General features: G+C 36.9%; 1 protein-coding gene across 3 annotated transcripts in view; it reads left to right on the forward strand.

Moving 5' to 3' along the window:
• LOC134847738 (uncharacterized) overlaps positions 1-14,959 on the forward strand; it is a 430,557-nt gene that overhangs the window by 396,103 nt on the left and 19,495 nt on the right. For all 3 annotated transcript variants that reach the window (XM_063864932.1, XM_063864933.1, XM_063864934.1), the window contains exons 2-13: positions 494-753; positions 828-941; positions 3,865-4,037; positions 4,240-4,337; positions 5,306-5,698; positions 6,022-6,981; positions 8,048-8,510; positions 10,303-10,781; positions 12,559-12,635; positions 12,747-13,123; positions 13,682-13,867; positions 14,175-14,327. In XM_063864932.1, coding sequence (XP_063721002.1) covers positions 525-753; positions 828-941; positions 3,865-4,037; positions 4,240-4,337; positions 5,306-5,698; positions 6,022-6,981; positions 8,048-8,510; positions 10,303-10,781; positions 12,559-12,635; positions 12,747-13,123; positions 13,682-13,867; positions 14,175-14,327 — 3,702 coding nt within the window. In that variant the 5' untranslated portion in view covers positions 494-524. The remainder of the gene's footprint in view (positions 1-493; positions 754-827; positions 942-3,864; positions 4,038-4,239; positions 4,338-5,305; positions 5,699-6,021; positions 6,982-8,047; positions 8,511-10,302; positions 10,782-12,558; positions 12,636-12,746; positions 13,124-13,681; positions 13,868-14,174; positions 14,328-14,959) is intronic.

Genomic DNA, 14,959 nt, shown 5'->3' on the forward strand with positions numbered 1-14,959 from the left:
AACAACTGCACTCTAAAAGTGTCAAACAGGCAACATCCCCCTAAAGTTTTTTTACTCTCAAACCACCTGGCGTCTCCCCTCTGAAGAATTCCTCCCTCGCACCGACAGAAGAACGCTTTCCCAACTAAGGTCCGGTTACAGCCCGACCCAAACGTCCCTCCCAAACTGTCCCTACTGTGTTTCCCAACATACCACTTTACACCTTTTCAACTGTTCAAAGAACACCACTTCCTTGTCTCCCATAGGTTTTTGGCTTTGGTCGACTGAAGTTGCAAAGTTTCGGAAAACTCGGTGTAAACGACAACACGTGTTTTTACAGACTAGTTTTTATTTCTATGTTTGACTCAGTCAGCCTAATATTCTCTCATAATTGCAATATCTGTCTATTAGTTCAGGGTTTGTTTCGAATACATTTCGTATGCAAAAGCTTGCAACGTGTTCCTTCACTGCCTTGTTGCTATAGATGTAATTTTGATATTTCTTTTTTGTTCCAAGATCTGGGATGTAGATGCAATACCTAAAAAATGAAGCTCTGCTTGGATCTAGTTTCATCGCATAATTTGAAAAAGACAACTGGATGGCACGATTTGCAGTTGTGTACGCCATCTTACATTGTGCTACGAAATACAAGTTCAGACGAGAAACGATGTATCCACTATATATCCACTGAGTCGAAGAAGTTTGTGTACAAAGCATCGCAGTCTATTGCTTCTTTAATCGATTCCATGATATGCACGAGTTCTACTCAATCAGGTATATGTAAACTCCAACTGAAATAATGTAATAATTATTTGTGTGTAGCTAATGACATAAATGACTGTTTTTAGGCTTAAAGTTCGTGGGTGTCCTGAGTAGTGGAACAATTTTCACTTTTGATTTTCTGAAGGAGCTTTTCTGGTGCTCATCGTCAGTCTTTCGTCCAATAGCAGATAACCGACCCAGTAAGATTTTTCAGCTGACCTTTTTCTTTTGAGAGGGCAACTTTACTTGTTGTTGGGAATTAAATGTTTCCACCTAAACAATTTTTCAAAGTGATTTTCGCTTACACGAGTCGTCAAAATTAAACACAAATCTAGGGCTTTACTCATATAAATGCCCGTTTTAAAAGATTCTTTTGGACAGCATTTACTTAATAAAAGTTCTGCTTAAATTGAGCTTAAATGATCAGAGCTACACTCTATGAAATTTTCAAAACTGGGTTTCAAGAAGTTTTGGGTCTAAAAATGGCTGCATAAGTTCTGTCTCGCATAAGATAATTGAATTGTTCAGTGTAAAAATCAACAAAACTCAGCTTTCTAGTGTTTTACGTAGTGGTTTGAAGAACATGTGGTAAAAACTGGAGTGGAAATTTTCATAGAGGAAAGCTCTGATAATTTGCTCTCGATTTATGTTAACGTCTATTTTTTTTTCGATCTAAATGTTGTCAGAAAAGAAAAGAAAAGTTTCAATTTTTGTTTACTCTCAAATTCGAGTTTTCGCGATTTGACTTTTGATTTCTTTTCCAGTCCATTTCCTTTGTTATAATGAAGGCAGACTCCCCTACCAAACAGCAAAAACGCAAGGTGAATTTAGCCCTAGATTCAAAAACGGACCTCAATTTTTTGACTTCACAGCGGTAAAAAAAAAGTTGCTTATTGGTACAGTTTTCTTATGGTATAACTTTCTAAAAAATGACTATCATGAACATAGTTGAAGTTCAAATGGCGTGAACGTGATAGGTTTTTACTTGGTATCAGTTTTTCGAATCAAATAAACGTTCCGAGTTGAATAAGAATCAGATGTTTACCTTTGCGAGTTGCAAGCATCATCAAATTGACACAGGCGTTTTTTCAGGTTTAATGATTAGTTTAGGCAGGATCACGAGTCATTGGATAGCTTGGCTCATAATCAATTTAACTTCTACCTTTTATGATGCATGTTTAGCCTGAAGGCAATGAACTGGCTCTACTGGAGTCCAGGTTTCTTTCTAGCTTGAAAAAATATTGATCGGTCAGCGCTTTATCAGCTTAGTTGTCATTGTCATAGGCCTTCTGCACAATTGTTGTAGAGGTAACGTTCATGCTTGGCCTAACGACGAGCAAGGATTTAAGTCCGGACAATACGCTTTTTTTGAAAAATGAATGGTCCAAATTAGAAATGGTAGATTTAAGTTTAGTTCATATTTGAATTCAAAATTTTTTGCGTCTCCGGCACACTTGGCCTGGAAGTAACAAATCGCCTTGGAAGGCAATGCTCCTGGGTTCGAAATTGTCGGCTTATTATTTTTCTCTGCTCATGTTTTGTCGGCTCAGGTGCCACATCGTATAATTTTTTTTTGCTGTTCGCATTTTACATTGTAGTTGATTTTAATTTTTTGATTTACTTCAGCTTGTAATTTTTTGGCTTTTTATATTTTTCTTGTTTATTTCGTCGCTTAAAACTTTATTCTGCTCAAAGGTTTTTGGCGTATGTTTTTTTGGCTTGGTGAGCTAAATTTGAGACGTTTCAAGGCAAGCATATTTCTATGCTCACTAACTTGCTAAATTATTTATAGAAATATTAGCTCAAGTTTGTCATGGCAGCAATTTTTTCGGCTTTTTTTCTCGGCATTATAAATTTGGGCCCAAATAAAATTGGCTTAGTGGCCTCATATTGCGTTTTTGACCAGCTAATAGTTTTTGTATGAGGGTTTTTGTTTTTTAGTCTTAACTCTTGTCTTAAAGGTTTCTGCTAAGCTATTTTCGGCTTTTTAACCGCTTCGTAATTTTTCCTCCGATTCGAAATTCACATTCTTTTGTCCTGACATGTTTTCATTTCAAAATTAGCCTGATTCATAGATCTAGTTTTGTTGTCATTTCGAAAAATTTCATTTTTTTCCATTTTAGCGGCGTTCTGGTATCGCATGTGGTGCGAAGCTGTGTTTAATTTAATTTTTAAATTAGTTTTGATGAAAATTATAAGTAAAATCGATGTTTTCGTTTTTCATGATGAAAAACAATACTTGAGGTTTTTGTAAATGTATCTTCGGTTGGCTGAACTTTTAAACTGCAGTATTTGTGCTGATTTTCGAAGAAAACGGATTATTTATGCTCGGTGTGGTTTTTTTAATATTCAGTCATTTTTGGCGATCGGAATAACAGTTTTTTTAACGAAAAACTTTTATGCTCCATTGAAGATATCGACTCCCTAAAATCAAATTTAAAAAGATATTTTTCCTACCTTCATTTTTTGCAATGTTTTGGAAGTTTGAGAATCGCCAGTTTGGCCATGCTCTGGATTAATTAATGCACACTTTGAAGATTTTATCCTGAAAGCGTAACGCGAGTTATTTATTCGTGGCGCACAACTTAATCGTTCTAAATTGAATTGAGGCTAGCTAATCAGTCGTATTAATTTTCAAGTTTTCACTTTGGATCTTTGATATTGTCCAATGTTCATAGTTTTTCAATGTTTGTTTTTCGCAAAAATCTATTCGATAGGGATTAAGATGAAGTCGGAGCATTCAGGGCGTTGCCCTTATATACGAGTAGTCTTGTTTTGATCTATAAAAGTTTGAGTGAATAGGTCGTGGATGCTCTGGAAAAGTTCCTTGATTAATTTAATTGGCTGTCTTTCTGCTCATTGTATCATTTGTCCTTATTTAAAAAGTGACAAGAATAACCTCGCCAGTCAAGAAAAAGAAACTCTTAATTGCCGTTTTGTATACATGATAGATTGAAGAAATTGAACAAAAACTAAGGCGTTGAAATATTTATCCGCTAATTACGATACCAATCATTTTCCAATCAAATGGGGTACATTTTCCAAGCAATTGGAGTACACTTTCTAAGCCAGTAGAAATGTCTGGGTTAGTGTTTTGCGTGAAATTAGGTCTCCCTGTTTCAGAAATAATTCATCTAGCAGCTGATAATGAGGCGCAGTCTGTGTTGATTGTGACAGCCGCTCTTAATGTCTACTTCATTCAGCTCAAAACACGAGAACAGTGCAGAGACAACTTCGCTTACACCTCCATTTCACCAGAAAGTGAATCGTATTCGGTCTCTTCATGCTTTTACGAGGTGAACCATCCATCCCATCATACTTTTCATGCTACTCGAAATTTGTTATAAGTTTTACCAGCCGAAAACCATTCAACTCTTTTAAAGAGCACATTCAATATCATCACATTGTGAGAATATTTTGACCCGCCCTATCAAAACTCATACAAACTGTTGAAATCGCGTGTTCTCAAAAAGTTACGAGATGGTTTTTTGTATATAGGAGCAAGAAGCTTCGTGCAGATGCATTGTGTTAGTGTTTCAACCAGTACGAGATGCAATAGTCGTGAACAAGGTGTCTGTGTTCGCCACCCAATCCAAGTGAGTGAATAACCTGGAAGAAAATCTCAGGACTTCACCTGTTGATATATCCTGTTCACTCTATCCTGTTCATGGAAGCGCCACATATTATAATTTTCACAGCAGCATTTAACACATTATGTGTGCAAATTTAGAGCAACTTATTTTTTTAGTAACAAGTTCAGTCTTATACAGGGGCGGATCTAAGATTTTCTCGAGGGGGGGGGTGCGGATTTTCAAAAAAAATTTGTCCTTTTTTAGATCGACCAAATTGATTTTCTGAGCTCTCCTAAATCACTATAAAGACCCCTTTTTGACCAAATTTTCTACGCCGCAGGCAAAATTTTGAAAAAACATGCCAAATAAAGGCGTGTTTAGGCAATTTTTGGAAAATTTCTACCAAAAAAAATCGCGTTTATTCGGCGCGCGCTCCCCCCTCAAAATTAGTATATATTGGCGCCTTTAGAAAAGGGGGTCGAAATCCGCCCCCTAAATCTGCTGGTGGTCTTATCGAAGCCTATTTGAGTATCGTGAGCTAACTGGATACTTGACTTGTCTTACGCGCAGTGGCTTGCGCGGGAATTTTTGAAGGAGGGTCATTTTTTTGCAAAATGTCGAGCTTTTTTAGGTCAGCCGTTTTGAAGTTTTTGAATTCTGCCGAAACATTGGAAGGAACAAAATTTTCATAGGAAGGACTGTGTTTGGCGCAGGCATTTTTAAAAATATAAATAGTCGTTTTTTAGAAATTTGGACCAGTTGTGCCCCCTCAAATTTAATACATGTTGCCATCGAAGACAAGGCACTTAAAAATTAAGGTTGGACAACCAGAACAACGCTACTGCTCAAACGGCTTGCTACTGCTCGTAGTATCAGAAAAGTCAACTAAATGATGCATAATTAACGCAAATTTAAAAGGCAGAAAAACGCTGTTGAATGGACAACTTCTGTTGAATTCTAGACCCTTTCAAATTATTCAAATGGCTATTTAGGATTGAAATTAGTCAGAGACGCTGGCAGATCGACACGCATGACTGCTCGCCTACTTCTCAAATCCATTCTTGTATCAGTCTTAACGCTAACTACTTCGCAGTTTGTGCCCTCAGTTCAAAACAAATTGGAAGTGTGTTGCATATTGGTTCCATCCAGGGAGAGAAATTAGGAAATACTCTGAAAACATTGTCGGACCAAAACAGACCAAAAAGTGCGAGGACACATTCACTAGCAGCCTTGCAGTTTTCTGCAGATTCAAGCTTGCTGCTTGTTCTGACTAAAGAGGGAAACTTGTGTGCATTCACTATTTTTGGACAGCAGTTGTCATTGGACTGTTCTCAATTGTCAGCTGATGCTCAGATGTATCTGCATGTATTGTCTTTGCCGGCAAGGTATTTTGGTCCAATTTTTAATCATCGTTATATTTAAAAGTGCGATGTTTTTAACTATTTCCTCCCTCTCTCTATTGCAAAGGGGGAGACACGCTACTAGGTACCATAGGGGGTGGAAATAGTCAAAGAAATTCATAGTCAGTTTTGTCTCCTCTCTGCTTTTCTAACCGCTAATTATATCATTAAAAGTTCTCAAGCTTGAAGCAAACTCGGTATATTCAAAAGTCAGTGGCTTGAGTCTCCTGAACAAAAATTTTCCTTTTGGATGAAATATATTTTTTAAAATCTGATGGTTTAAATAAAGTCAGAGGTTGCGATTTCAGCAATAGCGGATTAAGCAGCAAGCAGAAGTTCCTGATTCGAACGCATAGTGGTCCTGATGACCTGTTTGTAATTACAGACGGGTTCTATGCTTCAATATTTCGATTTAATATCCTCGACAAATCGCTCTCGTTAAGTGCCGCTATTTTTGACTCGCTTTTCATTGAAACAGAAGACTTGCTGCAGTCTTTGGAAGCGTCTATTAAAGTCGCGTCCCCTAGAAAAGACTCGAAAAGGCCACGAGCAAGAAGCACAGCAGTGTCCGAAAATGCGATGCGGATCGCGAGAAGTTTTTCGGTTGGTAACAACAACAGTTCGATTCCCGACCTGGTCGCCGCTTACGAGAATTACTTGGGTAACATCGGAAGTAACGATACCATCATGTCGAGGAGAAACGCCAGTACTTTATCGTTGAACAGAGTCAGCAGTTATCAAAGCTTGCAGGATGATGATAGCCAACTGATAAATCTACTAAACGCTGCCTTAATGCAGTTGTCACAGATGTATGGCTATTTCGAACTAAAAGCTGAAACTGTTTCTCCTTATGAGTACGATCGAATTTTGTCGAATAACAATGCCCGTGCTAATTGTAATGATAACGAAAAAGTGCTAGCTTCTGTAAGAAAAATGATAGAGTTACTCTGCATTGTGGCCAAAACAAACGATTATCTAGCTGGTCAGTTTGACTTCAAACGAGAAATGGTGCTCCATTTTCTAATTTCACGACTTGTTGCTAACATTCTCTTCGTCGCTCTTTTCACGCCGAATGCCAATAAAGTAGTTCCATACTGTCTGTTGACGAATATTTCGATGAACGTGTGTCAAGTTTATTCGTCAACTGAGAAAAGTTTCGGCAACAAGTTGCAGATGAGATTGCTGAGTAATGCGATTAATCAACAGATTGAGAAGGCGCAAGTTGTTCCTCTGAGCGGCGTGAAATGTAAAGTATCAGTCAATGGCAGGTGAGTTGTTTACTTTTTTTTAACGGTAAGAATTTTAGTTCTATCAGTATTAAAAATGCACCATTAGAACAAAAAAGTTATTAAAAGTAATGAACGTGGTGACGACTCTTATATAGGTCTTGCTGATTTTTTTGTTAGGTTTTTTTCAGGAAAAGTCTTAAAATTTGTTTACGCTCATTTTTGATTTTCGCAGTTTGAATTAAGATTTCTTTTTAAGCTCAGTGCGTTTCCATTGTTAAAAGGAAGGCAAAATCCACTATCGAACAGCAAAAATGTAAAGGTCTCGAAAAATGTAATGGTCTTCTAATTTCGAAAATGGAAATTAATTATCAGATATCCCAGTGAAATAAAAGTTTTGCCTGTTGATCCAGTTTTCTCAAATTGGGTTAATTTTAACAAAAAAGTGTCCATCATAAATTGTTCTACAAATTCAAAGAGCTTTAAAGCCATCTATGTTTTCTTCGAAATTCAAATGTTGAAGATTTTTTAAAAAAAGTCAGTTTTGTTTCAGTTTCATTGCGTTCATTACTCTTTTCCAACTGTCAGTTGGATATGTTTCTGTTATAGATTTTTGAGTTTAATCTTATGAAATTTTTCCAACTGTCAGTTGGATATGTTTCTGTTATAGATTTTTGAGTCTATTCGAAACTTTAAGTTTCATGAGATTAAACAAGATAATTGCAATCGGGCTTGGAGAGGCAAGGTAAACCACGTCATGCGGTTGGCAACTTGGTTTTCATCTGTAGCGCTGGGGTTGGAGGTTCGCGTTCTGTGGGTTGAAGTTTTTTTCCAAAACTGGTTTTCGTAATTTGGATTTTAAAGTTCCCTTGAGCTACTAAGCTTGTTTGCGAAGTGTGGCTTCGCCTCTGTAATTTTCTGAAATGCGAAAATATACAGAGCTGATGAGTTAGGCCGGTCTTTGTTTTAGGATTTTATGCTACATTTTTCGTAAAGACAATTAAATTTTTTATTATGGTTATAAAGTATTTTAGGAAGCATTTTTCAGGATTGATAGTGTTTTGAACCACCGTAGGTAGCACGCCGGTAAGTAAAAAATCTATTTCAGCCGGGCTGCAGACCTGAAGAACCAATATTTAGCTGCTTTCACGTTTCTCAAAGACGTCGCTTCAAAAGTACAACGTGAGCAAACTATGGACTACTTGCTATTCTCTCAAAAAACCTTGACCAAAGCAGGAATCGAACCGAAGTACTTACACGATTCGGCTGAGCCAGATTCAATTGCACGAAAAATGGTTGAGACGACGATTCCCTACAAGCAGCGCATAGGGTGCATAACAAAGGAGTACCAAAAACGAGGTATAAAAACGGATTCCGAGTTAAATTCGGAGGATAAACTAGGTAATTCGACATTGTCGATGCTGTATTTCTTCTTGGAGAATTATGACATAAAGAATGTTCTCCAGCTGATCGACAATTGTGTGAGTTGTTACTTTGCACCGGAAGATACTCTCGTACCTGTGAAGAATATGCCGGAGTTGTTGATGACGGATAATTTGAAGAAGTTTCCGGTAAGTTCATTTACAGTCGTCATATCAACAGTTTAGTTAGATGTTCTCAGATATAGTTTCGCCCAATCTTGACACCTGGCGTTAAAGCAAAGTTTTGATTCAAAAATAAGTTTTGATAATTCAGATCAAATTCCTGCTTGATAAAAACAGATACTATGAAAATTTATGGGATCAAGTTTTTTTTTTTTTATTATTAATTATTATTAGAATTTTTTTTCTGAACCAATTTTCAAAAAAGGTGGCAATGGAATATCCGCCCATTCCCCTGTGTGCATGCATAATCCCATTATTGCTTTTTACCTTAACCTGTTTTCGACAACCTTCAAAAAAGTCAGTGGGGGTAATTTTTGACCGCTGTTTTTTTGTCATATTCTCGAAAACTGGCACCCTATATCTGATATTTTGGTTTCAATGTATAGAACAGGTCTTGGGAATCTCCTTGTTTGCATAAGCGGCTGCACCCAATTTTTTTTACACAAAAAGTTATGGCCCTTTTCAAATCTGAGATTTTGATTTCATTAGAAAAGACGGGTTTTGGGAAGCTCCCCTGCATAAGCGGCTGCGCCCTAATATTTTAAACGAAAAGTTATGACCCATGGAAAGTTCCTTTTTTAAGAGACGACGAATGAAATTCAGACTCTTATATAGGTTGCGATGATTTTTTTTCCAGTGAAACTTGTCCAGGCTCAAATTTAATTTTTCCCGGTTTTACTTTTGATTTGTGTTGAGTTCATTTCCTTTGTTAAAAGCAAAGCAAACTCCACTATCGACATCTAATTTCAAATATGGAATTTAATTATCAGATCTCCCAGCAAAACAAAAATTTGATCTTGTGATCCAGTTATCTCAAGTTGGGTTAATTTTATCAAAAAAGTGTCAATCATAAATTGTTCTAAAAATTCGAATCTAAGCCCATATTTATTTTCTTGGAAATTCGAAAATCCCTCCTGAATCTGAGATATTTGGTTCAATCTAAAGAACAAGTTGTGTGTAGTTCTCCTGCATGAGCGGCTACGCCCATTTTCTCCCACAAAATAATGGTCCTTGGAAAAGTCAATTATTTGGTTTTCACCGTTTTTTTGAAACTTTTTGACTTTCTCGAAAAAAGACGGTCTCATCAAACCCCGCCAAATCTGAGATTTTGTATTTTTGTTCCGACGATTTAAAATGGAAGGAATTTTGTATTCGGGCGTGTTTTAGTTTTTTTGTTTTCAGCGCAAAATTCGGTACCATAAATAATCATCGGAATGAAACAACCGACTTTAAAATAGTTTTTAAAAGTTGTTCTCAGTATCGAGAAGAACCGGCTTGAGCTTTTTGTTTTTTAATCTAATTTCGAGTTAATAAGTGAGCTTGCAGGCTTACAATAGCTTATTTATGCTTAATTTAAGCCGTGAAAATATAGTTTTACTCGAGTATAGTTAGTTTTTGAAATTTTTTAGCGCCATTTTGGGAAAATTTCTGCAAAAAAAATTGGAAAAAAATTAAAGGCGTTTTTTTGTTCTAGTAACTTTTTTTGCAAAAACTGTTTTTCAGTTTAACTATGATTGTCGAATTTGCCTTAGTTCTTTTGTTTCGTTGAGATCTTTTTATCACCGCACGCAGAAAAAACGACGCTAATTAGTAAAAACTTTTGTTGTATTTTTTAAGACTTAGGTCGGTACATATTGTGCTACTTACTCAGTAACCGGTTATACTTGTTTATCTATGCTAGCTCTTAATCAAATTGAGGTATTGAAAAACTTGTTGTTTCTATTAAAGAGTTAGTTCACTTCATAATCATTTGCTCCAGATTTCGTTCGTCAACTTGGTAGCCAACGACAAAGGAAACATGAAGTACATTCCAGTGCTCTTCTCCATTTCTGCATCTCAATCAAGGCCTAAACTCGGTCACTCTACGGAAGACGAATTCACAATAGTGCAAAATAGGACATCGGCGCTGCGATCAGTCGCCAGATTCCTAGGACGTTACTTCTTAGCCAACCAGAAACTATTCGTCTACCCATCGCATCGTGCAATTGAATTGCAGTCGCTGTTGGACGAAAATGCGGAGAAGTCATTTGAAGGACGAAAAGTGTTTTTAGCCAGGTTGAAAATTGCTTCGGCAATTAAAAAGTGGAGGTTATCTTCTTTAGTATCGCCTCAGTTGGCGTTGTCGCTTATGTTCGTATGTGGTTTGTTCACTGAAGCAGCGAAGTTCTGTCAACTCATGGGAAACAATAGACTGTCGATAGCTGTTTTATGCGCGGCGTACAAACTAAATGATAACAGGTAAATTATGCTTCGGCTGTAATCTGTTAAAAGAAATACCTCAAAGAGAAACATCAGGTTTGATCGAGGTATGACGGATAATGATAACACTTGTGAGAGCAAGTGTCTTGTAATCGGGCCTATACTTTTTTACGTAAACAACCTTTCTTACATATTTGTAAGAAATTGTGAATTCGCTTTATTATTGAACCTTAGTGGCTTCGAGGCATTTTACCGCCTGGCGTAGAGATAACGTGAATGCCTTTTTACCCTAAAGTCTGGGGTTCGAGTCCAAGTCGGACCTCGTTTTTTTTTCTTCAGAATTGATGAAATTGAAATGTTTTTTTTTTTGGCAAAAATTGAATTGTAGGACTCTTGTCTGCCTGCTTATGTTTTATCGGCTCAGTTGCCACATCGGGTACTTTTTTGTGATGTCAGCAATTTCTATCGTAGATGCAAGTAATCTTGGTTTACTCCTGTAAATCGATACCCCTTCGTTGTATATTTTCCTTTGTTTTCTATTCTTTTTTTTCGCTTAAAGTTTTATTCGGCCTAAATGGTTACGGTATATTTTTTAAGAGTAATGAACGTGGTGACTTTTTCCCTTAGACGGAGTGACTCTTATATAGGTCTTGGTAATTTTTTTTGTGCCTTCAGACATATTGCCTTCAGATGTGCCTTCAGACATATTAATGCATTTATGAATGCACTTAGGTGTAAATGCACTTTTTGATTTCAATTGAAATTCATCTGCTGAATCTCACTTAAATAGCACTCTCAAAATTTGAACAAGGAAATAACGCGATTTCTAGATTCGAAAGTAGAGTTTAGTTCTTAGATTTCCAGTGGAATAAGAACTTTACCTATTGATTCAGTTTTTCCACTTGTGAAATGCGTGTATTGGTACGAAACTTCTTTTTTCTTCAACCTAAGTCGCAAATAAAAGTGCTAATTTTGGTGGCACTTTGAATCGGTAGGCTGCGGTAGCAGTATAATGTCATGTGCTCTAACATTTGATTCGTAAAAATTTAACACAGTTGATGCATTTTTAAATCATCAAATGAAGCGAAAAAATTTAATTGTTCAAACAGCAATACAATGATAAAAAGCCCCATTTCAGAACTTTTTCCAACTCAATGTATCTCACAATTTTTGTGAAATGCATAATTTTTACATTTGGTTTTATGTTTTATTACATGAAAAAGTAAGTAGTATTTTGTTCTGTTTACTTGCATTCAATACTCTTTTCCAACTGGCATTTGGCTATGTTATTGGCTTAGTTACCTTGTTTTGTGCCGCTTCAAGGGCGAAAAGTGATCATTTAAAAAAATTCATGTGTCTGTTGCAAGATTTCAAAGTTTTGAAACTTAATAGCTAAAAATTGTATGGCAGTTTTTAGGACATTTTTTGTTGTCTACCCATTGTTGTCAGCTTAGAAGCCGCTCAGTAAATGCTAAAAGCTTATACAATACTGGTGGGTGTGTTTTCGGCTGTTTTTCTGAAATTATTTTCATTTTTCCCAAACTTTGTTTTCGATGTTATTTCCGCCTCATTTTCTATTCGCTAGCTTGCATTGCTGCGCTTGCATTGTATCGCAGGTGATACGAAGCTCCGTTTCGCCTCTGCGTATGAAAGCCCTTCTGAATGTAGATCAGACTGCATGGGCGAAATAGAAAAATGTTTATCGGTATCGAGAAAAATGGTACTGAAGGTTTCCGTACAGCTTGAAATGTAGTTTTTATTCAATCATCGATTTGATCAGTCCAAATGCGAGTCGAGTTCTAAATTTACGTTTTAGAGCTTATCAATTGGCGGATCCCCGTGAGAATGTCCTGAAGTTAACCCAGGAGTTTCAGAAACTATTCGATTCTCAAGGTAAGGAATTTTCGACTTATGGTCGCTGATGCTCGTGTATTATTTTTCACCGGCAGTCTAAAGAAATAAAAAAAAGGATGTATGTAGATTTGTCAAATTCACTATTTTCAGCATTCTTGATGTCCCTGACGCAAACCGACCAAATTGTCAGAGCGATGAAGGAATTGGGGGATCTTTTCCAACTGGGAATTGTCTGTGGCGTCGATGTTATGCCTGCTTTGGTTGACGATTTGACCTCTCGTGTATTATTATCAGCGAGCTCGTTCAATCTTTTCATCCCGGAAAACATTTCGCTCCCTTCTCTTCCTTTGTTCATGCCACCAAGTGCAACTGATCAATCAGAAAGCGAGGAGGATTTGGTGAGAAGGACTTTGCAGCAGTTGATGTATGTCTTGCGAGTGTCAATGCAAGCTGCAAATTGTGACCAGTTTCTGGTGAAGCATTACTTGCTAAAAGTACAGAAGAAGTTGACGAAAACAAAACAAACAGTGAGTACTTTCAGTTGTAAAGTATACCAAATAAAATTTATAGACCAATTAAAAGTTAAACCAAATAAAAGAAGGATATGTGAACCAAATAAAATTTATAGGATAAAAGAAGGATATGTGGCGCAAAAGGAAATTTTAATACTCGAATTTATATGGGAGGGATCAGTTGACAATACCGTGGAGCCATAAAGTTTAAGTACCCTGCATCACTGAAACTTTTTGAGATGCCTTAATATCATTCGAATTGACAGTGTCCAATGTTCTCAAGTATAACCATCAAGTCTCTTAGATATGTCTTTCTGTCGTACCCACTTAGGATTTTTTTTGCATAAATAGAGTTAGTTAAATGGTATAGTTAAATGGTCTACAAATTTTAAACCTAGAAATGAATCCCTGCGTAATGAATTCCATGCCCATTGCAATATTTGTGGAAATACTGTCAATATTTTCAAGAGTTAACGAAAATTTTCTTTTTGCAAGATTTTTGTTATCTCGAGAAAAATTGCGAGAAAAAAAGGTGCCATTTTAAAATATCTAATAATATCCCTTTCCTTTTAGCTTCCAGAAGTACTGGTCTCTCGAGTGAGTTCAGCGGTGGATGTCTCCCTCTTGGACGAAAAACAGTACACTCCTCTCACTCGGTGTCTGAGGTCCACTCTCTTCGTCATGTGGATGACTCATTGCAGAGACCAATTTAACCAGGCCATCCGAACATACAACCAAAACTACACGGCACTTGTTAATGTAACCATAATTTTTTCAAACCTATATTTAATTTTTCAAACCTCTATTTTTCAAAGTTGTTTGCCAAGGCCTAAATTTAAATTGTAAAAGGCCTGTGGTTTCTTTATGATACTAGCTCTGGTAAAAGTGTAGTGTGCGTGCTCAAATTTGCTCATTGGGCTGAAAAAAACCTGTTCAAATGGCACGCTACAACACGGCTAATTTTCATGTTTATCGGGCTCATTTTCCTTTAAAAAATAGTTACAGTTGGATGTGTAATTTTGATTTGCTTGTGGTTTATCCTAACAGTCATTGTTTTACTTTACAGGACCGTTCGCCCGACGATACCGGCGTTTTCGACGACGCGATCTGGGATTCATGGGAGGCGGCAATCCATTGGGCAAACTTCCTACTGCCATTCGCCAAGTTCATGGGGGAGGAAATCGCACTCATAGATTGTCTCATATCATTGTTCATGCAGGTAAATTAACCATTCAAAAGCTAACTAAGTTTTTAGTATGAGGTTATGTTTATGATATCATTAGATAAACAGACAGGGGAGCATCTATGCTTTTGTCGAGGGTGAAATATTTTGCCCTATTTTGTCAAAACTTTCTGCTCATTTGCCAAAATTTGCGTTTTTTTTGGCGCGAGCTGCCCTTTAATTAAGTGTATATTGGAGCCTACGATTAGATATGATTTAACAAACTTGTATTAACGTTCTTCTTTACACAAGCAATGCTTGTGTTATAGTATGAACTATCTTTTTTTTTCAACCTAAGTCGCAAATATTGTTGCGACGCGAATATTGTTGCGATACAATGTGTTCATTTTGAACAATAACCAGCTATTAAGTACAGCCAATGCTAAGAATTTTAACACAGACTATTATTGTCCCGATGTTTAAAGATGACGCCTCAGGTATACCCGTGAAGCTGACACGGAAAGAACAACAGAACAGCACAACAAAACGGAAAGCAATGGGAAAAAGAACCGGGGGACGACCGACTCCAAAAACGCCGAAACGAGGGATGGAATTCCAAACGGACCAGAGAGGAGAGAAAGAGAGTGCGGCCACATCAGGCTCAACAACGGTTTCGGGATCTTCCACCT

The sequence above is a fragment of the Symsagittifera roscoffensis genome, chromosome 6 (genome assembly GCF_963678635.1).
Source record: "Symsagittifera roscoffensis chromosome 6, txSymRosc1.1, whole genome shotgun sequence".
Taxonomy (NCBI): domain Eukaryota; kingdom Metazoa; phylum Xenacoelomorpha; order Acoela; family Convolutidae; genus Symsagittifera; species Symsagittifera roscoffensis.